The 24,897-nt window shown below is 35.7% G+C and overlaps 1 protein-coding gene across 6 annotated transcripts in view; it reads right to left on the bottom strand.

The window, feature by feature from the left end:
* CCDC91 (coiled-coil domain containing 91) overlaps positions 1–24,897 on the bottom strand; it is a 224,978-nt gene that overhangs the window by 32,112 nt on the left and 167,969 nt on the right. For 5 of the 6 annotated variants that reach the window (XM_074357765.1, XM_074357767.1, XM_074357766.1 and 2 more), the window contains one exon: positions 21,358–21,471. The exons of the other annotated variant lie outside the window; for it this stretch is intronic. In XM_074357765.1, the coding sequence (XP_074213866.1) occupies positions 21,358–21,471 (114 nt within the window). The remainder of the gene's footprint in view (positions 1–21,357; positions 21,472–24,897) is intronic. 6 annotated transcript variants of the gene reach the window in all.

Below are 24,897 nucleotides of genomic sequence, written 5' to 3'. Positions count from 1 at the left end.
GGTATCGCAGGGGCTCCCACTGTCCCCAGATGAAACTCTACCAACGCTTTCTCCCCAGAGACAAACTGAATGCTAACTGCTTTTACTACGCTGCATGACTTTAAGCTTTTCTCCTTCTAAAGAAACGAATTTTTTTAGTTCAAACACAATTAGGCTATACTCACTTCCTTATATATTTTACTACTTTCGAGAATTTCATTTTTCCTTAGTTTAAATCAGGGATTATTATACTGTAGCTAAGAAAACAAGAGAAGATAGCATACTTTATTTTTTTTTTGTTAACAAAGAAATTTCACTTTCTTTTACCCTTAAAAAAATTCAGAGGGTTTATATATTTTTTAATATTTTTTATTGAGTTATAATCATTTTACAATGTTGTGTCAAATTCCAGTGTAGAGCACAATTTTTCAGTTATACATGAACATATATATATTCATTGTCACATTTTTTTCTTTGTGAGCTACAAGATCTTGTATATATTTCCCTGAAGATGGCATATTTTAAAAACTATGATTTCTTTGATACAAACTTGTGGTTGCCAAGGGGGACAGGGGTGGGAAGGGACAGACTGGGAGTTCGAAATTTGTAGATACTGACAGGCATATGTAGAACAGATATACAAGATTATACTGTGTAGCACAGGGAAATATATACAGGATCTTGTGGTAGCTCACAGCGGAAAAAAATGTGACAATGAATATATGTATGTTCATGTATAACTGAAAAATTGTGCTCTACACAGGAAATTGACACATTGTAAAATGACTATAACTCAATAAAAAATGTTTAAAAAATATGATTCCTTTGAAATAATGCTGGGTGCCAATGCTTTACACAGACTGGCCCTCTGCCATAATGCTGCTGACAAACTACATCCTGTTCAGGTAACTAATTCTTGTCTGAATATAGCATTTCTGTGCTGGAAACTTATTGGAAAGCCACAGGCAAAATTACTGAAACAGCTTATCTGTGATGGTATTTTAAGGTCTTTTAAAAAATGTGTAAAGCTCAAAGGAGTCTACCATTGACCCAGTGGACTACTGAATACTCTTACGTGGAGAGACCTGCATTTGATTCTGCCTCCATTTAAGAAAAATGGACAGAAGAATGCCACGTTCTTTCTGATAATTCATAGATGATGGCAAAGAAAATAATTTAAAAATCCTCCCCTAGAATATTTAGGGCAATTTATATATCTAAAGGTAGTTGAGTCAACACCAACTTCCCTCTGGGGCCTTCAGTCTGTACACTGTTCTCAGACAAGGAACACCCATTCCTGATTCCAGACTGTGTGTTCATACTGTTAATGTCACTTGTGACCTGATGCTTTTTTTCCTTCACTCTTTAACCTATTCCGATCCCCACCACTCTCATCAGTCTGAAGTGTATTCAGCTGTGTGGAACCGAAATCTGACCAACAGTGGCTTAAATAAGAGTTCATTATTTAATGCCATGGCCTCTGGGGGTGAGCCATGCAGCGCTGGCAAGCAGTCCAGGAACCAGCCTACTTTCCCACATGGGTATCTTCAGCACATCTTTTTTTTCCTTTTGTTATAAGGTGGCTGTTGCACCTTCAGGCATTAGCCTATGCTCCAGATGGGAAAGAGGGAGGGCAGACAAAACACACGTGCCAAAGGAGTCTGTCCCTCTCTACCAGGAAAACAGCAGCTTTCTTGGAAGCCTCACTCAACAGTCCCGCTTTGTCACTGCAGTGGCTAGAATCAGGTCACATGGTTGCTGACGGCCTGCAGGGGGGTTTGAGGGGCTGTGCGTTTGTAATAAGCTACTGAAGGGCTAACTTCAGTAACCCCGGGTTCTGTCACAGGCAGAAGGGAGGCTGTGTGTCATGGAGGCAGTTAGCACCGTTTGCCGCAGTGCTTCAACGCCGGAGGAAGAACCGTGGTCTCTACACAGTCTTTCCTGCTACGTTTCAATCTTTCTTGATGTTCCCTTTTCTGAATGCTCAGAGTAATGACAAGCGTTTGTAAATTTATAATTATGTATGACAACAATCATGTCCTCCCTCACGCAATGCACTAATTTTGAAATATGTATTTGGACTGATCATCCCGTAAGTCCTTGAAAATGAGGTCAAATTTTATATTACTTCTGTATCACATAAATATGATATTTGACTTATTGATGAATTTAATCATGAATTTCATCTCAATTCTGTTTTCTGGAAAAGTAAATGACAGTCTATCATTGTCGCTTTAAAAGTTACTTCATTTGCAACAGCATGGATGGACTTAGAGGGTAATATGCTAGGTGAAATAAGTCAGACAGGGAAAGACAAATACTTATGATGTTACCTATATATGGAACCTAAAAAATACAACAAACTAATGAATATAAGAAAGAAGAAACAGACTCACAGACACAGAGAACAAACTAGTGATGACCACTGGGGAGAGGGAAGGGGGAGGGACAATATAGAAGTAGGGGATTAAGAGCTACAAACTACTATATCTAAAAATAAACAAGCAACAAGGATATATTGTAAACACAGATACTATAGCCAACATTTTATAATAACTATAAATGGACTATAACCTTTAAAATTGTGAATCACTAAACTGTACACATGAAATTTACATAATATTATACATCAACTATGTCTCAACTTAAAAACTTATTTGACCCTTGACCACTCCGCAGGCAACCTCTCCATTCTCTGAAATGCTTTAAGTCTTACTGACGCTCTACTATTCCCTAAGTTTATGGCTCCCCCATCAACATTGTAACAGTAAAACAAAACACATGAGACAAACCCAATTCTGTTATATATCAAAGGTCTTAGGCAGTGAAGTAGTATTTTAAAATAACTTTGAGTCTAGTATTAAAATAACTTTGGTACAAATCAACCATGACAACTATTTTGCATATCTTTTCATCTTGATTTTTTCCTTTCAAACACATCTTCCAATCGGGAGAAATGGGAGAACAGAATACACAGTTATAAAATCTTCAAGAAGACAGTGAAACTTTATCAATAAGTGTATGAAAGTGCTCCTCTTGCACACTGTTTCTTTAACAAAATTTTTACCAGAGTCTTTTTCTAGACAAGAGTATGGAGAAAACCACTGGTCAAAACTAGAAACATGTTACCCCTAAGAAATGCTTATTAGTTTATCAATACATATTGGTATTTTCTGCTAGTGTTATGTATATTATGGAGTATGTACTTTTTTAAAAGTGAGACTAATGCAACTGAACAATGCTTCATTATATTTGAAAATCTTTGTTCAGTACATTGTGATACAGCACTTTGGCTCTCTCTGTGGTCTGTTTTAGCACTTGGTTTTAATGGCCGTCACAGCTGAAAAAGATCCCTCAGAATGGTATTAGGTCAAATCTGAAACTGTAGAGTTAACTGTAATTGTTAAATCAAGACACTCATTTTTTTTTTAGTTTCATCCACAGGTTCAGTAAAATTTTGAAAACACTGAATTGGGTATCAGAGGACACTAAAAACCTGTGAAAAAGTTGTGTATTACTATTCTGTTTGGCATCTTCAGGAGGTAAGAGAAGAAACAGGAGGCTGGATCATATGGGATGCTGTAGGACACTGCAATGACTCTGCCTCTTACTGAGTGAGATGGAACTATTTCAAGAGTTTATGCAGAGAAGTGACGTAAGATGACTTACGTTTCAAAAAAGACTTCACTTACGGTGTTAATAGACTTTGGAATGAGAGATCGGAAGTGAAGCTACCAGCAAGGAGGCTCTGCAGGAGCCCAGGAGAAAGGTGCAAGCACCGTGGACAGCGGCGACAGCGATCGAGAATCTAGACGCAGTCTAGAGACAGACTTCCCTGTGCACTGGTTATAGCAGGGAGAAATAACTCCTCAAGTTTTAGCTTGGACATCACTGGGAGGGCGCCCTGATCCACCAGGATTTCATGAAGCCCCCGCTTCATGGGCTCCTACAGCGCCCTGTCCCACTTCTCTCACAGCACCATCACAGGAGCGGGAAGTTCCTGTTCTGTTCTGTTTGTTTTTTTTTTCCCCACATCCTCACTAGACTGTAAACCCCGGAAGGGTAGGGATCATGTCTATCTTGTTTATGGTACAGACTTAAGATTCTCTTGGTATACAACTGTACAAAACCCTGCTTCTTATTTTTCAACACTGCTGTATCATCAACTCTATAGAATCATCCACAATCGCTTAAATTTTATTATGAGCCTTCAGCATATGGTGGTAGCTCTTGAATGATTATATCACGGGCATCTAATACTTCTTTTCATAACCTGGCGCTTGGAAAAGGTTTACAAACCTGAAGTACATATGAGAATTGCTGTGACTGGTTTCATCTGAACGTGAGATTGGCCGGACCCTGGACCATGAGACACTAACAGGTTGAGTGTACAAATGAAGCAACTACAGCTACAGAGATGGGGGCTGGGAACATCCCAGTGTTGACTGTTGATAATGCAGTTCAGATTTCGATAAACAATTCTATTCTGCCACTCTTTTGTGAAGTCTTTGCTTGGTGTGGTACAGGATATACATACTCTGAGATAAAGTTTTTGAAACAGAACTTTAAATATATTTAATATCTTGCAGTAGCTTATGGTGAAAAAGAATATGAAAATGAATGTATGTATATTCATGTATGACTGAAAAACTGTGCTGTGCACCAGAAATTGACACAACATTGTAAACTGACTATAACTCAATAAAAAAAAAATAAATAAAAGCCCAAAGTAAGTGAGCTGCACGGGTTTTCATGACTCAAAACTTGGTAATTTTACCTATTAATTAATTTAGCTCTGCACCACACCCTGTGTGCTTACTACGTATGGATCTAACAAAAAAGGACAAATACTTTATCATAAAAATTATTTTTGGTAGGAACCTTGAAGCAAAAAAGATAAAGTACCTACAGCAAGCAGAACTCTCATGAGACACTGGGTGTAATATATTCCACGTAAAAATCTTTGCATTATCTTTAATGCTGTTTCTGTTTGGAAGGGAATTAAATGTACACTTAACTAATGGTATCTATCCCTTAAGAAGTTTCTAAAGGTGGTTTTACTTTGGTGAACCTACTACATTCAAGGACTGGTTTTCATTTGTTGAGGTACAAACCCTGGATTTGTCAAAATACTAAGCCTAGATCTTTTTCCTAAGAGAAGACTTGGAGTATCTTAAATTCACAGGGCTGACTATAAAAACTCCCCCATGTTGTAAAGAAATCACAATCAGAAGGCTGCCTAATGCACATGGAATCTGAGCAAAGGGAGTTAGATTATTGCTTCATTCATGAAGCAAAATTTTATTGAACATCTGCTAAGTTCCAGGCTTATTCTAGACACTGAGAACACAAAATAGACAAGGTCTTTTCTCAGAGCTTGCATTTTAGTAGAGGAGACAGACAATTAACACTTTTATTTTATATGTGTTACTTACTGACATATCCCTAGTATTTGGAGTACTGCCTGGCACACATTAATACTGGATAATATTTCTTGATTGAATGAATAATATAAACTATAACCACAGTTTCAGATAACGTGCGCTAAGAAGAAAACAAAACAGGGTAGTGAAATGATGAAGTAAGGTTAGTAGGAAAGAGGGTAGCTAACCTAGCCGGGGTGCCTTGGTAGACTAGAATATTATTTGGCAAATATTCCATTCTCTCTCCCCACCTTCATGGGAGAAGTAGATTTTTCCACTCCATCAATGTTGAATTTGAGCAACATGCTTGACCTCGTGGTGGGTGAAATGTACTTCACCACCTTTTGACTTTGGGCTTGGCCACATGACCTGCTTAGGCCAGCAAGAGGTCAGAGATATGACTAGATCAGTAACTTGCAGTCTTCATGTGTCTCGGGTCTCCCTCTTGCACTTCCACCATTGACATGAGAAGAACATGCCTTGGATGGCCCATCACAGACTCCTTCCGAGTTCTGGAAACTCTGTTCAAGCGGTCTGATTTCTTTCACTAAATTCAGGACTTTGACGGTCGAGTGGCTATGCTACTTTTATTAATCTCTTGACTACTGATGTGGAAATCTTATATATAAAACCTACCATATATAAGATAAGTAACAAGTGTTATACTGTACAGCACAGGGAACTATACTCAATACCTTGTAGTAACCTACAATGAAAAAGAATGTGAAAAGGAATATACGCATGTATGACTGAGGCATTAGGCTGCACACTAGAAATTGACACAACACTGCAAACTGATTATGCTTCAATAAAAAAATGGAAAAAAAGAATTACAAGCAAACAAGTTGCATTTTGTTGACGGAGGTGAAAGGAAGGGATTTCTATTAACTAACAAAGTACATAATAAAAAAAGGTAGATGTAAAACTTTTTTTTTTTATTAACAGGGTTTTTAGTAATTTAACCACTAAGATCAACTAAGAACAGAATGAGAGCGTGTTTATTTAGTTCGGTGGCTAAGCTCCACCCAAGACAAGATATTTTCATTTTCAACACATGATACATAAGAAAAGGAAAATGTGAACCACAGGAATGGAATAAATATTGAGGACAAAAGCAAAGTGTTGAATATATCATAGTCACACCAAATCTTAAATGAATAAGCACTCTAAACTATAAAGGAAAATTTAAGCAACAAAGTTATTTCGTATGCCAAATGTCCCCACAGATGAATAAAAAGCAGACATTAAGATTCTTGTAAAATGGCAAAGAAACTATGATTAATATGTTCCTAGTACAAGGTAATAATCACATTCTACATGCAAAAAAGCAAAATATGAAAAAATATGGTGAAAAGAATAGTGGGATTATTTAATGAATCAATTCCAATGTACACTGAAGGCTGGATATAGAATTTATCCTAAAATATTGCACTTCAAGTCAAATGTTCATAAAGTCATCTACTTTGGGGAAAAAACATCTGGAAAAGCTGGAGATGGACTGGAGAGATCTAACTTTGCAACTTACTAGTATAATAATGTTCTGATTGGCAGCCAGGGTTTGAAGATAATCTTCTGTAACAACCCTAACGAAGTACAGAAGGGACAAGGACCAGTGAACACAGACACAACAAAATCTATATACTTATTACATAGGATAGAACTGAAGCCGCTCCTGGTTCAGGCTCGGAATGTGTGTGACTTAACTGGATAAAGAGTACTTTGCTGTCTAGTTTCTCAACATTTCCTTCAGCTGTATACTTAAGAGTTGAAAAAAAAAATTGCAGAGGCCACAGATGGCAGGTTTGACTGCATGGAAATGGGGAGGAGAGTAGATGAAACAGCCCCACTTGTCAGAGTGTGACGTCAATACGGAGAACAAAGGTGACACCAAGGACAGAGAAGCACCTGAAACTTCATCCACGTGAATTCAGTAGGGTGACTGGTCAGTCTGGCTCCCTTTCTTGTAGTAAACTTTGTGGCCATCATTCTATGAAAACAAGTAATACAACTACGGTATATAAAAGTGTGCCTAAGTTACTGCTGGACTCAAGGACAAGTTTAATCACAAAAACTTAAAACCTAAAAAAAGTCTATTTATACGTAACTTCTAAAATGATCTATTTTTAACATAAGTACATGGAAACAAAAATCTCATCTATCTAATAGACTGCACATCCTTCGAACAGTGTCACATAATTTAGACATAATGGCCGAAACCTCAGACTGAAAAAGAATGAAGTCGTGGTGGCCAAGTGACAGACCTGCTACAAGACATCCGATGCGCCCGGCAATTGCTAACGCCCTGTTTTTAATAAGAATGAAACCCACCTAGTCTGACTTCAAAGGATCAGTTTTAGAATTAGCCAAGAGACTAAAAAGCTGGAAAAATATTTCTGCTGTAACCATAGCAACTTGGAAAAAATTCCCAAAGTATGTAGTGGCCATTTGTAATGTTCTCTGGTTTTTGATACCCTTTCTATGTTTGATGAATTTCTAGCCTTATGAGGTATGACTCCTCTAGGCTAGAAAACCCAGAAAACTCAGTTATCTAGCCTGCTCTAATCCCAAGGCTCTGCTAATCAGAGTCGACTGTGAAAGGCTGATTCAGGAGTGAGCAATCAGAGGACGGAGACTCTGTGTAACACCCATCTTGCTCAAGGCTGAGCAGCATTTGGACGTTGGGCATTGCGATGACTGAACTAAATAAACAGTGGGTTCTCACAGGGCTTGCCTGGAATGTTGCAGCAAAGAGGGACTTACCTTTTCTGGTGTAGTTTTGGGTATTATTTCTGGAATTTTACCTTGACCCTGGTTCTCCAGCTCTCAGCAAGTTGGTCAACTACTAAGTTTCTTTTTAATAAACTTTCCTGCTGCTTAACTAGCCAGAGGCAGCTTCTTCTGCTTCAAAGCCATTTGAAAACCTTGGTTGCTTCTAAATGGCTGCTAAAAGGGGTTGAAGGCCATAAATCATCTGGAAAATCGGATCTACAAATGGTTATCTGACTCTGTAAGGGCTGATGGCTCTAAAAATCCATCTGATTTTCTGGGGGAAAAAAAGAGTAAAATCTGGCAACCTATGGCCCACGGTAGGAAAGTAACAAATTATTATCTACAGTCACTTAAAATAAAGTGACCAATGAAGGCAAGACTTTAGGAGACCCAGTGGCTTGTAACACTGAGCAACAGTATGAAGAGTATAAAGAATTCAAACACAAAATTAGTTGCTCCTAATTTCATGGCACAGCTTTAAAAAAGATAACAAAATGCTCACAATCCTAACAATGCTCACAATTCTCAGTTCAAGGCAAGAATCACAGCCGTGAGCCACTCCCTAACACTGTTTCCCAGGAGGGAACAGCCAGCATGAGTGAAGAGCATCGTCTGTCCTCCACAGGCCGGGAGTGCTAATGGGCACCACTGCTCTCAGTGCAGACGATGGGACGTGGAGGTGGCAGCCCTCAGGTAGACGCACTTCAGTGTAAGGGGCTGGAGGAAGTGGTTACTGTGATTGCTAGACTTGTAATCACAATGTTCTGACCTGCAGTGACCACTGGCTTTGACTACTTGATTTATATGGACCGAATAGGCATCCAAAAAATTCCAACTTAATAAAATTATTAAGATATCCAGGTTTAGTGAACAGAGGTCTGACTTGAGCCCTGCAATAAATGTTTGTAATGTCTTTTCCAATTTCTAGTCCTAATTTGCAGACCCAGAGTTTTTTGAGTGAAGGAGAGAACGCAAGTCCTTGAAGACATATACTGCAAGGACATCATAGGTGGAAACTGTAAACTGTCAGCCTGGCCTTCCCCATAATGGTTCCTGCACTGGAGAAAGGGAAATACCAGGTTTTTGGGGAACTGTTGTCTGACAGTTCTGAACTAACACTGCATCTCAGGACCGAGAACACCATTGTGGACTAGCGGCAGAAAGGATGCTTGTGGGACTCGAATGATGAACGGACTTTCAATCTGCATCTGCCTCCTATCTAGCCAGCTGGGCCCTAAACATGCATAAAGTATACACTTGCAATTGAAGAAGGAGAAAAGATTACTAAAGGATTTATCAGACAATCATTTCAATGCAGCTTCTGCTGCAATGTGCAGTCTTTACCAGAACTCTTAGCATCACGCATATGACTATCCATGCCGTAAATGCTTGTCCCCCTCTGTCCCAGTAGACAGAGAACACCTATAATAGCTATTTTCATATGACAAGGAGAGCAGTAAACCATTTTATCTTGGGGCTATATAAATTATTTGGCTCTGAACCACAACATACTTATTTCATTAAGACCATGACTGTCTCACCATCACACAAGACACCTACATTGATGGACATATGTCTCTAGGACCTGGAGTAGCAACTTACTCAAGATTCTTTGTAAAAAAAAACAAGTTGATAAAACACATCTATGAGTCTAATGCGAGTGCAGCACGGTGGGAGATACATCACGTGACAATGTAAGAGCTGCCCGTGTTTCCTTTAGCACCTGGTGGGGAAGGAGCAGGAGCAGCGGGTCTCATTAGGCTGGCTCCTCTGTGTGACAGTTTTAGGCTTTCCTTCTGGAAGCTGAGCTTCAAAACCTGTTTCTCTCATCAGGATAACCTCTTAATAAGTAAACTTTTCTGCTTAACCAGTCATAGACAACTTCCGTTGCTTAAAATTTGGCAGTTTTACTCAGGCAGTTTAAACTTAGTTTAAAATTAGTCTAGTATTCAAATAGACCAACAACCTGTCAAATATTTATAGGATCTTAATGTTAAGTCAGTCTCAAATTCTCTGATACAAATTCTCTGATTCTCAATTCCAATGATAAAAATTAGTTCTTAGGTGGAAAAACCAAAGTGAATGTTGGAGCTTTATGTATAAAACTGAGGATTATCGAGTCTCATGCATGGAGACTCTGACTCAATCAATGAGGAGGGAATGAGTGAAAAATTACCAGGAAAATAATACAGGATAGTAAATATCTTTAGAAAGAAAAAGAAGAGATGCATATTGGTACATCAATCTCAGAGAAGAAGAAGAAGAGCTAGTAAAATTAGTGTCTTCACGATCTATTTAGTATTCCTGGTTTAAAAAAAAATAACAAAACTAGACAATTTAGTCAGACATGTGATTCAAACATAATCTAATGGATTTCATCCAAAAATAATGTGATGATAATAAGTGATATATCTTTTCCCTTTTTTCTAGACTGGAATTCACATATATTAAATAACTGGCCTCCCTTTACAAAGTGAGCACAAAGCTTCCAGAGCAAGACAGGAGCACAGAGAGGTCACGTCAGTGCATATGAATCAGCAAGGAACAGAATGTCAAGGAGGTTTTCTCTGTTTTCATATGAGAAGAAAAATACCGCATCTCTTAGAAAATGATTTTTTCATGCTGTTTCCAAGGCACTATTAGTTACAAACCAAATTGTTATTTTTGCTATTTTTTCAAAGGAAAGAATTGATGGCTGAGGAGATACATATGATGGAAAACACCTATACAATAAATCAAATAGATTAAAATCTGAGACTACCAAGTGTCTTTTGGTAAAATATCATCGCCTTTCTACTGGAAGTTGGAGATTTTGATAGTGGAAGAAAATAAGAAAATAGTCATTTTAGGAGAATTTAAAAAGCGGCACATGAAAAATAGCTCCTCTCTTAACTATTTATATATTTGAAAATAAGTCAAGGAATGGGAACTAATATATATTCATAAATACCTAGTATAGTTTGAAAATATTAACCTATTATGGGATAAACCCACAACCCTATAGGTATAATTTTTGCAGTCCTGTTGTTTTAAAGTACAAAGGAGGAAGTTAGTATATTTTTAAATGTTTTACAATAGCTATTGATGCAAAGCCTGAATTGTTATTGTTCAGTCGTTGTACCTTTCTTATAAAGGACGATAATTTCTTCTGTCTCACGATATAGAATGAAAAACTGAGAGCCACCAAAGAGAAGTGTCACACTGGAGGAGAAACCAGGTCTACACTGCTTAGCTCCAGGCTAAAACAGAATAAAATTAAGGTTTGGTTTTTTTTTAAATAAAATATTCTCCAAGCCAATATTAACTTCAAAATTTAACAACGTCAGTAGTTTTCAAACAGAGTATGTTGGGAACATGACTCAGTTTTCTAAACTTGTTACATTAAAAAACTTGTTTATAATAATTACTTGTATACTTGAATATATTTGAAAGGACTGAAATAACTCTGACACGTTAGTTCTGCTTAGTTTTTTTAATTCCTAGAAGAAGTATAATTTTACCAGAGTTTGGCATTAGCCAAAACACGTCCCTAGAAATGCACATGAATTCCAAGGATGTACCTGTGAGGACTTTACAGGAACTAAAAAGAACAGGCGAAGGGTTTAGCTTTAAACACTGGTGTTAATGGGCTGGACTGGACAAAAGCCACAGACACTACTACGCAGACCAGAAGAGCCAGACTTGGTTTAAATAAAAAACAAAACTATTGTTCACTTGTTGTTGCTACACTTGTGGTGGCTTTAACTTCAGAGCCAAGTTGATGTTGCACATTTTATAGGAACCTTATTTAAGACTCTGCCAGTCTTATACCACTACCTATATAGGGTCATGGCAATCTGGAAAACTCCAGGCCTGTTTTTTATATAAATCAAAACCTTAAACCCACGCAGGAATGAAATGATACATAAAATATCTAAACCGATAGTCTTTGCTGCTTGCATACTCCAAAGTTCACAGTAGGTGAAAAACCTATTTAAAAATAATTCATAAATTGTATGTGACACATAATTCAAGCAACTTCCCAAGTGAGGTGTGTGTGTGTAAGTGTGTGCACAAATGCTATCTTTGACTTTCTACTCTTGTTCCTAATTTATCTGGATGAAGCTAATTTACTTAATTTATATACCTGCAAAATTTATCTAACTTGTCTAGATGGAGCCTATAAAAGTAGAAAGGTTTATTAAAAGCTTGTGAGTGGAGAAACTGACAATCCTAAATATACCATATGAAAAATAATGTGTAAAGTAAATTATACAACCACATTTTAAGAGTTACCGAGGAATTTCCCTATATGGTTTGCAGTCAGATAGAGCTAAGTTAAAATTGTGACTCTCTCTTTTGCTGATGTTGGGCAGTTATTGCAAATCACTGACTCAGTTTTCCTTGAGTGTAAAGTACAGATATTATTTTGGACTAGTTTTGAGGGTTCAGTGAAACAGTATAAGTAAAGCAGTCACCATGTGATCTTGGACAAACTTGGCACTCAGTAAGTAGTTGTTGTTTTGTATCTTTTTCTGATATAGAATATTTCACTTAGGTTCCACTTAAGTTGAAAGTCTCTAGCTATTTCTTTAGCATTTAGGCTATATTAAGATAATATTTGGGGGGTTTCAATGTATGCTGAATTTCAATGGTAACTTTTTCTATAGTTGAACAAACTTAGATCTTCTAAAGCCTTTTCTTAGTTTTTTTTTATCTTCAACAGTTTACTCTGAAAACTTGGATTTCCATGAAGATATCAACATCTTTTCCAAGCATGGAACTCAAAACTGGACACTAAAGCATCGCAAGAGAAAGAGAAAGTGGTAACACGCACGTTCCCGTTTCTGTGATCAGCCCTTCTCTTTATCACTGAATATTTCACGCACTTCTAGGTCTCTTAGCTGTTGGTGTTAGGGTTCTTCACTGATTCCAACTCCTATGGTCTTTGACAATCATCTCCAGATAGTGGCTTCACCCTACATAGTCAAAGAAACTGCTAGCGTACATGAAGTTGACAAGGCCAAGTGGCGTGATGTAGACGAAAGAACACAGGCTCAAGAAAAGGAAAACTCAAGTTTCAGTTATGCTGTTTATTAGATGTAACCTTGGAAAAGTCAACATGCCTATCATCTTTGACTTTCTGGTTTGTCAAATCAGAATAATAAGCATGTAGGTGATTGTAAGAGTCAAATAATATATGTAAAAATCTTTATATATTTTAGTTGCTAGACAAATAGATATCGGTATAAACTCTCTTGATTATCTCATTTATCCTTGTGCCCTGGGCACAGTGGTCAGACTATTAAAGATGCCTGACACTTCTCTATAGAATGGAAAAAACTTTTATACTGACACTTGTCAGTACCCAGCTTAGAATGGAACATGACGGGGCATCCACACAGGCACGCTGTACAGAGATATGGCTAGATCAGGATGCTGCAATTTGGAATACCACTTCATTATTCATTTCTTTCTAACTAGTTTAATAACAGCACGGTAAAGGCAACTGTGGCTGTTAATAAATAGTTCATGAATAAATGAAGGTCCATATATATCCATGTATGCTTTTTAACTCCTCAGGTTGGCTAAAGGGTAAGCCAACATCTAAAAAACCTCCATCTCCACTGCCCCCAATAATCTCAGCTCCACGAACCAAGACATTCAAGAACTGCAACCAAAAAGTGTATCAAAATATCTACAAATAGACTCTTTAATAAAATCTTTATAAATTAATTTGCTTCTTTTTATAGGAGACCAAGTCCTTTGGTGTCTCACAGATTACTGTCCATCCTCTTTTTTACTACATAGCCTTGTCCACATCTCAGTTTCCATCTGACTGAAATAAAAAGGCTCACTCTGGCCACCAGAGTCCTAACTGACTTTCTGGAATTCCACCGTCAATTATCATCAGCATAATGTTTCTGCTCGTTATTCAAGCACTGCCATATGTTACAGTGTCTACACTGCTTCAAGCCATTACTCTGACCTTACGTAATTAGTTAAGGGAATATGCTCTTGTACTTTCCTTCCGAAACAAGACTTAGCTGTTTAAAGACATGGCAGTCCTGGTCCTCCACAGCTGCCTTGAGCTGACAGGTACTGCACAGAGCTGTACAGCTGACACAACATAAACGTGGGGCTCTGTTAGCCTCTCTGTCTCGGCTTTTAACCTGGAACTTTCGTCTCTGACCCATTCGTGCACTTTGGTCCCTATTCTTTATTGGTGCATCTTGCCCACGGAAGCGGTTTGCCTAACAGCTGACCACTCAGATTCCAGAGCCAGACTGTCACTTTCTAACTTTGCAATTTGGTGCCTAATAATATTATTGTGAGTAATGAATACATACACATACGCACTTCAGTAATAATATGCTTAGACGAGTGCCAGAAACACAGTAACTGCTGTGTAAGTGTGAACTTCCACTGTCGTTGTCATCATCATTTCAATTCGGGGGCCTTTGATAGCTACCACTTCCTCTAGGTCTGATTTCTGCGTTTCCTCCTTGACTAGCTGCTCACCGTGTGCATTATGAGATATCTAGCTATTGAATAAAAACTTCCTTTGGTTTGGCCCATCTCAAGAAGCTGTATCTAACTGTAGGCCTTCTGTGATGTGCCCATCAGGCGCGTCAGCTCCTAACTGCCATGGCCTATGACTCCAAGTTGACACTGACTTTGTTGATCTGTCGTTGATTTGAATCAATTCTTACCACCATCTAAATTTTAAGAACTTTACTATAGTGCACTAATGGAGAAGTCATCTAAATATTTAAGAAAAAGCTAAAACTTTTCTATGAAGAATAAAGTTAACTGTCACTATAATGACTTCTTGAAGTGACTGGGTAATTATTTACATAAATATTATTTCACAAAGTTATTTCAAAAAAACAGAGATGAACAATTTTAGATACTAACTGACCCCAACTAAAGTATTTATACTTTTTGTACTTTGATTTAGAAATTTTGCTTTGCTTTAAACAAAAATGCTATTCCAAAGAACAGTTAACGAAGCATACATTAATTGCTGTACCAAACTAGTTCTTGAGTACATGCATAAATTTTCATTTTAATTTGATGTGAGAACAATTGTTTTATTCCCTGAAACAGGAACAATGGAACTTAATCTAAGCATTAAGCTATGTCTATAATATCTTCTCAATTACCCCACTGTTGAAATGGAAATGATCGACAGATCTGCCTACCAAAGTCCATGACTGTTCACGTATCAGTAAGTTCTTTCAAGGTTATTCTTTTGCAAGGGAATCCAGCAAAATAAGAAAGAGGATTGAAAGATTTTTAAAATATAAAGTAAAGAGTAGCAATAAATTTGATTTTTAAAGTATACTGTATAAAATAAGCTTTCAAAGAAGAGTATAAGATAGAAAAAATAGCAAGTTACTGTTTAGACCCTAGCTATGTAAACTTTTAAATTCCTTTTGGCATCAGAAAATAAGGTACAACTGAAAGCCCGGATAACAACTGAGTGTGAGGGTATATTACTCATTTTAATATGCCTTCGTCAGATAAAGGCATTTTCTGAGACCCAAATCAAAAGTGACAAGGGCAGATGTTAAATTGCTACCGAACTGCTTCTTGCATAAGTAGCCAGATACAGCCTGCCCCAGGACCAGTGAAAGCAAGGCCAACTGATTAGTATGAGAATGGGGCAGGAGGCTGGGGAATGCCAGACAAGTGTCACTTCTCTACACTAATGTATAAATAGTGCACAAAATAGCTACTATGATGCAACTGATTTATACCAAGAATTAAAAACCCCTCGAGAGATTCGTCAGTTGTCAAGGAAAATGTTACTCATAGTCTTAATAGATTTGAGAACTCTAAGAGACATTAGAGCCCAGCTGGTCCAACATTGAAATTATTAAGGGGAGAAAAGTAAGGCACCACAAGATATTAAATAACTCGTCTTGAAATCATATTTAATTCAAGTAACTTTAAAACTGATCAGAAACTAAAGAGAGTTCATTTTAGTCAAATATTGCCTTTTATTAAATAGTTTGAGATGCAAACACTCAAGAATAGTGTAGAAAAACTGGATTAAATGAGTTCTTTTATAATTAAGAAATTCTAACAATGCCTTGACCACAAAAACTTTGAAGTAAAGATAATTGCTCCTTACTCTTCTGGAAATATCTAAATTAAAAGGATCCTCTCAAGTGAAGATTATTTTCCTGGAGGTGATTTAGAAAACACAGGCCATAATTCTGGTTCTTAAGAGGAAAAAAAAATAATCTTTTATTACATTTGGATGAGAGTTTATTTTTTAGGAATCACTGCTGGGCTGTGAGCAGTTGCTGCTTGCTGAGTGTTATTCACACTTCCTCCCTCACAGCGAGCTCATGTGTAACAGTCTTAGCTTGTGGGATGGGCTGGAACACTTCATTCTAATCCAAGGGCCATAGGTCATTTTCAACCACAAATTCTTCCTCCCTAGGGAAGTGTCAAGGGATGTGGTCTTTCCCATCTCATTTTTCTACAGTTCCTTTAGTCTAAAATAAAGTTCATGTCACTAACGGCCAGATCTAAAAAATTATAATGCCTTATCTGGCAATTAATATCCAGAGAGAAATCTTTTTCAGAATAGCACCTTAGGAATTTCTATTTTCTAGTTACAATGAGGCATAATGAAAAAATATTTTAAAGGGCTGACAAGAAGACATTTTCTCACTGAGATTATTTTGATAGCCTAGAACAGGGGTTGACAAACATTCTTCTGTAAATGCCAGATGGTAAATAATTTAGGTCATGTGGGCCTCATGGTTTCTCTGAACTACTCAACTCTGCTGTTACAGCATGAAACCAGTCAAAGAGTAATACGGAAATGAATGGATGTGGCTATGTGTTTCAATAAAACTTTATTTACAAAAAAAGGTAGCAAGTTAAATTTGACACATGGGCTATAGTTTGCAACCCTTTAATCTAGAATTTGCAATGATTCGAAAGAGTTTGAAACCAAAAATTTAATTTTAATATACTATGGCTATCAAATGTAAATCATTATACCTGCAGATACCTAGCTGATTCTCAGACAAATTGAGCATATTTTAAAGTCTTTTTAGGTTTTTTCTGCTTACCTTTGCTTTTCTATTATACAAGTTATAGTGGTAATTTCTAAATTTATTAAAAAGCTGGACAATTTCTATCAACTAATCTGAAAATTTATGAGAACTAAGATTGCAATTTCAATTTCAATTTCAATTGAAATTTCACAGTAAATTTGTGAATTCAATGTAACAATTTTGTTTTCTGGGCTTAACAAGGTACATTTTACTGAAGATTTTTTAAAACTATCATTTAAAATACTTGTAAGAAAGTACTTTTATCACTGGAGCAGATATTAATTTGAAATATTTTTCTGGTTGATCATTTAAAGAGCTCTCCTTGTTTAGATATTTTTGATTACACACTAATTTTTGGTTATTATTATGACTTGGACTAACAGTACAATTACTGTGTATCCAATAGTAAATAATTTAGTATGCCATTTTAGTTTAAATTATGATTCACATAATTAGTACATGGATAAGTAGCCCCTTTGTCCTGTCTAAGAAATTTAGACCAGATGAATACATTTATAAAGTTCAGTGGCATCACTATTGATCTGATACAAAAATGGTAAATGACATTTAAAAGTAAAATATTTTCTCAGAATGACTCTAATTTGAATCCTAGTATAATTCTAATTCTAATTCTGAGTATACTTGTAATATTCAAAAGTCTTGGATCACTGATTAAAACTTGTTGATTGTAGATACCCAGAAAAGGCAAGCTTATCCTCTATGGTGATTTGTAATTCAAAGACATTTAATATTGTTGGTTAAATCATAAGCTACTTGAAAAGTTAAGCATTTCAGATTTTTAATTTGAGTGTTTCTGTCTTTTAAAAGTAGAAGACTGAAGGAAAAGATGTAGAGGAAAGGAGTCCTCATTTCACCCTTTTACTGAATTTGTAAAGGGTAAGATGATATCAAAGGAAAGGTTGTTTAGGACAAAAGGCATATAAAGACAGGAACTAACACAACATTAGACTTCTTCTTCCAAAGACTTTGGAAAACTTCAAGAGGGGACGGATTACTTCACAGACTGGAATGTAAGCCCAGTTGGAACCAAGGTCTATCGGGCTTTTGAGGTGTCTAATGTTGAAAATCTCAAGTTGACTCTCTAGTTAAAAAAAGCTGGAGAGGAGAAAGGAAAATTTTTGTTCTGGAAAAGTGTTCTTCCCTGATGCAAATAGAAACCCATCTTACAAAGGAAGAAGGAGAGATGAGTTGCCCTAATTTAGTCTTTTGGAAAGAGACAAAAAGATTATGAATTCTCTAAAAAACTTTTGTTTCATCTAAACATTCCTTTAGAAGCTATGAGATGCCTTTTTTTTTTTTTTTGTATCTGAAAAGTTTCCAAGCCCAAAAATATTCATAAAAATTAACTTGAGACATTGAAACACACTTTTGGAAAGAAGAGCACAGTAATTTTTAGAAAGTTATATATTTAAAAAAACCCGTAATTAGTTGGTGCTTTCATTACAGATATTTTATCCACTTTCCTTTACTATAGTGTTTCTGTTTACAGAGATAGAAACATTCAAACATTAGAAGTATTCCACACTATGCGTTATTTAAAAAGTCCTAAATCCCTAAATGGAAGTAATACATTACTTCCTACTAATGTACCGATTAAATCATTTTCATCTTTTGTGAATCTAGCAGCAAGAGTGAAATAAACTATTAGAATCATGTTGTAAACATCAGAGGAAACAGAATGCCAAATGTTAATCCGAAAAGCACACTTTTCATTAGCAAAAACAATGCTACTAGGCATTTCCGTTTTTCTTTAATAACACAGTGAGAATGATCTTCATAACAGCATGTATTTACTGAATCCAGACTCCAGCTGTTCTATTTTGTTACATGTATTAACTCATAGCAGTTCTGTAAGGTAGGTATTAAACTGATTGTTCTTAACATCTAAAGGAACAAGCATGGAGGTGGAAGTTAGGTGCAAACAGAATCTAATATTGTCATGATTTTGTTGTTGCCATTTAATGAACATTTCTACAGGAGACAACTGGTTTACCTAACACAAATGAATACAAATCCTTTAATATGATTTGCAAGAACAGAGACTAAATGGCAGAGTTCATTGTCAGTTCTCTTCAAGGGTTAATTTACCTCAAAAAGGGACCAGATAACTCCTATAAAAGCATTTCTTGCTCTCATATTAAACATTTCATATGGCAGCCACAAATTTCTTTTGAAGAAAAAGTAATATATGATTTTTAAGTTTTTTTCAAAGAAAAATATTCCATTGTGATCAAAGAAATATTAATCTAAAATAATCTTATGAATAGGTTTGCTATGTAATATAATTTCTTGTCTAAATGAAGTGCTCGAATAAGAATTGGCTATATATTACTGAGACAAGATGATTAAAAAAAGGAGACAGCCACAAGACTTCTTGAATTTTTTTCAAGTGTGTTCTCTATCACAATTTCTGTCTGCACGTGGAAAGCATCTGTAATTCCTTTGCTGCATGACTACTTCTGAACCAGGTTAATTAACACAAAACTCCTTGGGGAATACATATGGAAATTGGAATTTTCTGGGAATATACCACTTTCTGAAAAGTCAACTGACTATTTTTCGGCTCTGAATTTTCTCTTCAAAAGGTTAGGGACCTATTGGGAATTTGGGAGAAATTGCTTTTGGGAGTTCGCGATTTGCAGATATTGACTGGTATATATAAAGTAGATAAACAAGTTTATACTGCGTAGCACAGGGAACTATATTCAATATCTTGTAGTAGCTTACGGTAAAAAAGAGTATGAAAATTAATATATATATATTCATGTATGACAAGTAATGTGCTGTACACAGAAATTGACATAACATTGTAAACGGACTATATTTCAATAAAAAATAAAATAAACAAATAAATAAATAAAAAACGCTTTGAGATAACATGCACAGAGATTAAATCCCATATAAAATGCTTCTGTGAGTGATTAATTTATCTGCAAAGCCTACTTAGTGATTTTTCACTCTGCTGACAACTACCTGTGTTGAAACCTAATGGTAGCTGCTGAGGGGTGAGAATTTTCTTTGTATCCTGCCAAGCTTGACCTCAGAGCAAGAGTCTGGAGCTAAAATGTCAAGAGTTTTTACTACACTCCTAGCTTTCTACTTAACTGTAAAGTGCAGAATGATCTTTTATTTGCATTTTGACCACAATTAATTAAGTTTAGATGTTATGTATCAAATATCCTCATACGTACTATGTTTTATTTATATTTTTATTATGTTAGGTACCACGTGATAAACACCACAAAATCTATTTATATGTATATTATATATTTACACCTAATATTATATACTGTATAACATACAGTCCTTAAATATATTACTTTGTAATATAGAACATGTTATACTAAACATATAAACAAGATATAAAATATTTCATGTGAGAAAATTTACCATATAATTCATTATATAATAGACTGTAATGCAATATGCTTATTACAGAGATTACCATTAAACATCTCATCTTAGGTGTTTCTCATCTTGGTCACTACTTAAGAAGAATAAAGATCTGTTGAAAAGACTACAAATTAAGTTTGACCTATTATTTTCAGCCACTGCTCAGACTCACAATAAAACCATATTGTACTGAAATGTCATTTATTTTGTAAAGCTTCAACATGCATTCTGAATTTTGATAAGCATAATCTGAATCTTGTTTTTGAAATGGAACTATGGCAGAAGAGCCTTTATTTGGTAACTGGAATCAAGTCTATTAGAACCACCCTGCTGTTAACACAGTCAGAAGGCCAAAAGATTGCATAAAAATTTCAACAAGTATTGTAAGAAATAACAAACTTAGGGCAAAAACACTAAAAATATACAACTGTCTACTTTCTTCATAGGTGTAAAGTTACATTGGAAATGCTATAGGTCCTTTTTAGGAGTCTAGCAAGAAATCATTCAGGGTACTTTTTTTTGTTCACAGATGGAATTTATGTTTATAGACATAACTATTAGAATATATAACTATATCAGAAAAATAATCAGATAAAAATTACTAAACTAGATGACAAAGGACATTCTAGTATTTTAAAATTTCATGTCACAGGATGGAAGCGAATGTTCCAGTTGATGGAAGCACAAATTAAAACCCTCCAGGGGACACTTACCCTTTTCTGCTCCTTTACATACTCTATCAATTCATCTCTTGTTCTCTTCACTGCCTCTTCCACAGCCTTTTCACTACGCTTCTGCTCTTCTATTATTGCTGCCTTAACAGTTTCCTATTTGTGAGAGGATGAAAAGAGTCAGGGAGGTGTGCACTGTGACATTTTTGTGTCCATTTTATATAAACTAAAAACCCCCTTCAATGGGTGGAGCTCATTCTGCTCAAAGCACATCTTTAAACAGGAGTAAGAACTTACAAAAATTTTTTAGGTTCTGTTAGAGATTCCACAGAATTCACTTTTCTAAACTGAGTGAAAGGGAAAAGAAATGGAATAAGCCATTTATTGCAGGGAGCGCCTGACAGACTCCAGTGCCTTCCTTACCACCCTTTCATTTGATGTTTACATGATTGATTGCCTTCCTGTACTTTGCACTATCCACATAAGACTTCCAACTTGTGTTTATTCTTCCAAGAACACCCTAATGCTCTAGGCTGTTTTATTCACCTTTAATTTCCCATCATACAATAATCAAGTGTGGTCTGGGTGGCAAGATTTACAGCTAGTTTGGTCCTCCTGCCAGGTTAAGATGTTGAGAGCTGGACACCAGGAATGAGAAGTAAAAATTCCACCATGTGTGCTAATATCTGAAATGAGAAATTAGGGAGAAAAGCGGTACTCTCCATTTTACTGAAATAGCAATTGGGAATCCTAAGATAATTCAAAATTTCAGATAAAGAGAAAGCAGGCTAAAATTCTGAAAAAGAAAGGTAATGCTTCTCAAAAACCAGGAATAATTTTCTGCTAACATAGTGCCTTATGGATTGGATGAATGCTACAAACGCCTCTAACTTCCCTTTGTGTACATAGGTATCATCCTTTTTTTGGACACACAGTCATTTAGAAAATGACTTGAAATTCCTCAGGAAGATTTCCTTCATTTTGTTACTCATGAGGACTCTTCACTCTGTAGTGTATGTATGTTTTTGTTTAGAAAATGTAAAACAACATAAAGAATTTTCTACTATGAATATATTTACTGTAGAAATTGGTAAATACAGCAAAATATGAACACAGAACAAGACACACACCTTTCACAACTGAGTATAAAGAGGGTGGGGCTCACATTATACACACTGTTTTGTAACTCTCATTTCTCACTTAAACTATATTTGGAATATTTTAAAGCAGTTATATATTCTTTTATGATTTATATTCGATTACTAGGATTATAATAATTTATTTTATCAACCTTTATTCCTGGATATTTCGGTTGTTTTTAATAAAGCAGTGATGAGCAGCCATGTATGTATCTTTGTGGTGCACGTTAGATATTTACTTATTTTCAATTCAAGAGGTAGAATCATTCTGGCCGATGGACGTAATTTTTGAGCCTTCTTATAGCTTTTGACATTTTGCGTAATTTTTTCCCATAAGCAGCCCATGAGAATAGCTGTTTTCTTGCACCTTTGATTACGTTTAGCCTCATCATTTTTTAAAATCCTTGCTTATTTAAGGGAGAATGATATCTAACTTTATTTTGCATTTTAAAAGGTTATTAAATGACATATAGCATTTTTCATAGAAATATTAGCAATATATACATTAGCTCTTATCATTTACTTGATCATGCTCTCTTCCCACATTAACACTGGTATACTCATTTTTTAGATCCCTTCCCTAACATATAAAATTAAGTAAAAAATCTGAAAAGCCCTATAATGGTGACTTTGACAATTGCTATTATTTATTTTCAATCACTAAGAATATTAAGCTTTAGTTCTACTGATGAAATAATAGAATACAAACTTGTTTCCATGATTATCCAAAAAGATTAAAGTTGAAAAACTATAGTAACTTTTGAAAAAAATTAGGACAAGATTATTTAAAAACGCATCAGTTGAGACAAGATGGCAGATTGGCACGACTCACACCTCGCCCTCTCCCACACATCCACCAAGAATCACACCTACAGACCCACTGGATCGCACAGAACACATACTGCAATCTGGCAGAGTGTCTCTCACTTCAAAATACAGGCGGATTCTCACCAAATCTGATAAGCAACCAGTTTATATTGTATAGCACGGGGAATTATATTTAATATCTTGTCATAACTTACAGTGAAAAAAATGTGAAAATGAATATATCTATATTCATGTATGACTGAAGCACTGTGTGGTACACCAGAAATTGACACATCATTGTAAACTGACTATACTTCAATAAAAACATTTTTAAAAACTGGTACAATAAGAGCATCTACACTATTATAATCTTATTGGTTTCACATTAATTTGAAATTTGAAAACTTTCAGATTTTAGAAAGGCAAAAAATAATGCATGTATTACTAAGCCCCCTGAAGTAAAATATACTAACAATTCTGTAGTGAAGGGTACAAATAATTTACACTATGTGGGTAAATTAAAAGTATAAATAGCTTCACATCAGTTGAGGACAGGTTTTGTCAACAGCTGAGTTATAAAAATTCTTGGTTTTCAAGGGTTTTATAATTTTAAAACTACGGTAGACCTGGATTATTTGAATATAAAAGGTAAACCCATACCATATTAAGTATCAATCAGAATTTCTATCTAGTAAGGGTCATAGTAAATTTGACCAGATCTGTTTGGTTGAAGGCAAAAGCATCAATTTAAATAAAAGGGATACATCCAGAAAAAACATGTAGAATTAGCTAGTATGTTCTTCAGTTAACGTTTTGAGTGGGGGGAGGGGGCTGAGGCTTTAAATTGTCTGCTCTGTCCACATTTCTGAGGATCCTCCTTTCCTAAATTTTGAGCTGACGAAGAATCATTTACAAAGGAAGTTTCCCTTGATTCTTTCCTCCCAAGTTGGGAGTTAGGTGACAGTCAAGGTTGTGAAATCCACCCTTAAATACTAGTTGTCAGTAAATAAATATCTTTGAATATGATGCAGCAGTAAAGTTTAAGCTTTGCATTTTCTTACCAGATCAAACTCTGAATTAGTAGGAAATGATTAATGATTTTTGTGTGCATATATTCAAGTGTCTGTGAGTATCTACCTGCACGTTTCACTGAATTCCATGAGTGAATTACACTGTCCCTATGAGTGATGAGAATTAGTCTAAAATAAAATATACCTCACAAGGAATGAAGATTTGCTGCCCATGAGTATATTCAAATAGGCAATTCTGGAAGAGTATTTTCCAGAATATTTTAGTAGTGGCCAAACCATTGGAACATGGTATATCCTCCAAGGCAAGTTTTCTCAGTCTTGGCACTGCTGACAATTCCTTGCTGGGGGTGGAGGTGGGAGTCCTGTCATAAGCAGCATACTTGGCATCTACTCACTAAATCGCCTCCAGGTGAGAAGCAATCTCTCAAATAAATAGCTGAGAGCAAAAAACATTTGCATATATGTCATAATTTGTTCAAATAAATGTTACACTTCTCATCATAAATATTTTATCTAAAAATAAAATATTTGCAAGAAATCATATCCAGATGATTATATAACTAGTTTTTAAGTGTGGAAGAAAAAGTTCTATATACTAATTTTTA

This window comes from Camelus bactrianus, chromosome 34 (assembly GCF_048773025.1).
Source record: "Camelus bactrianus isolate YW-2024 breed Bactrian camel chromosome 34, ASM4877302v1, whole genome shotgun sequence".
In the NCBI taxonomy this organism is placed as follows: Eukaryota; Metazoa; Chordata; class Mammalia; order Artiodactyla; family Camelidae; genus Camelus; species Camelus bactrianus.
Note: the sequence above shows the minus strand (reverse complement) of the source record. Positions and strands in the feature narration are given on the sequence as shown.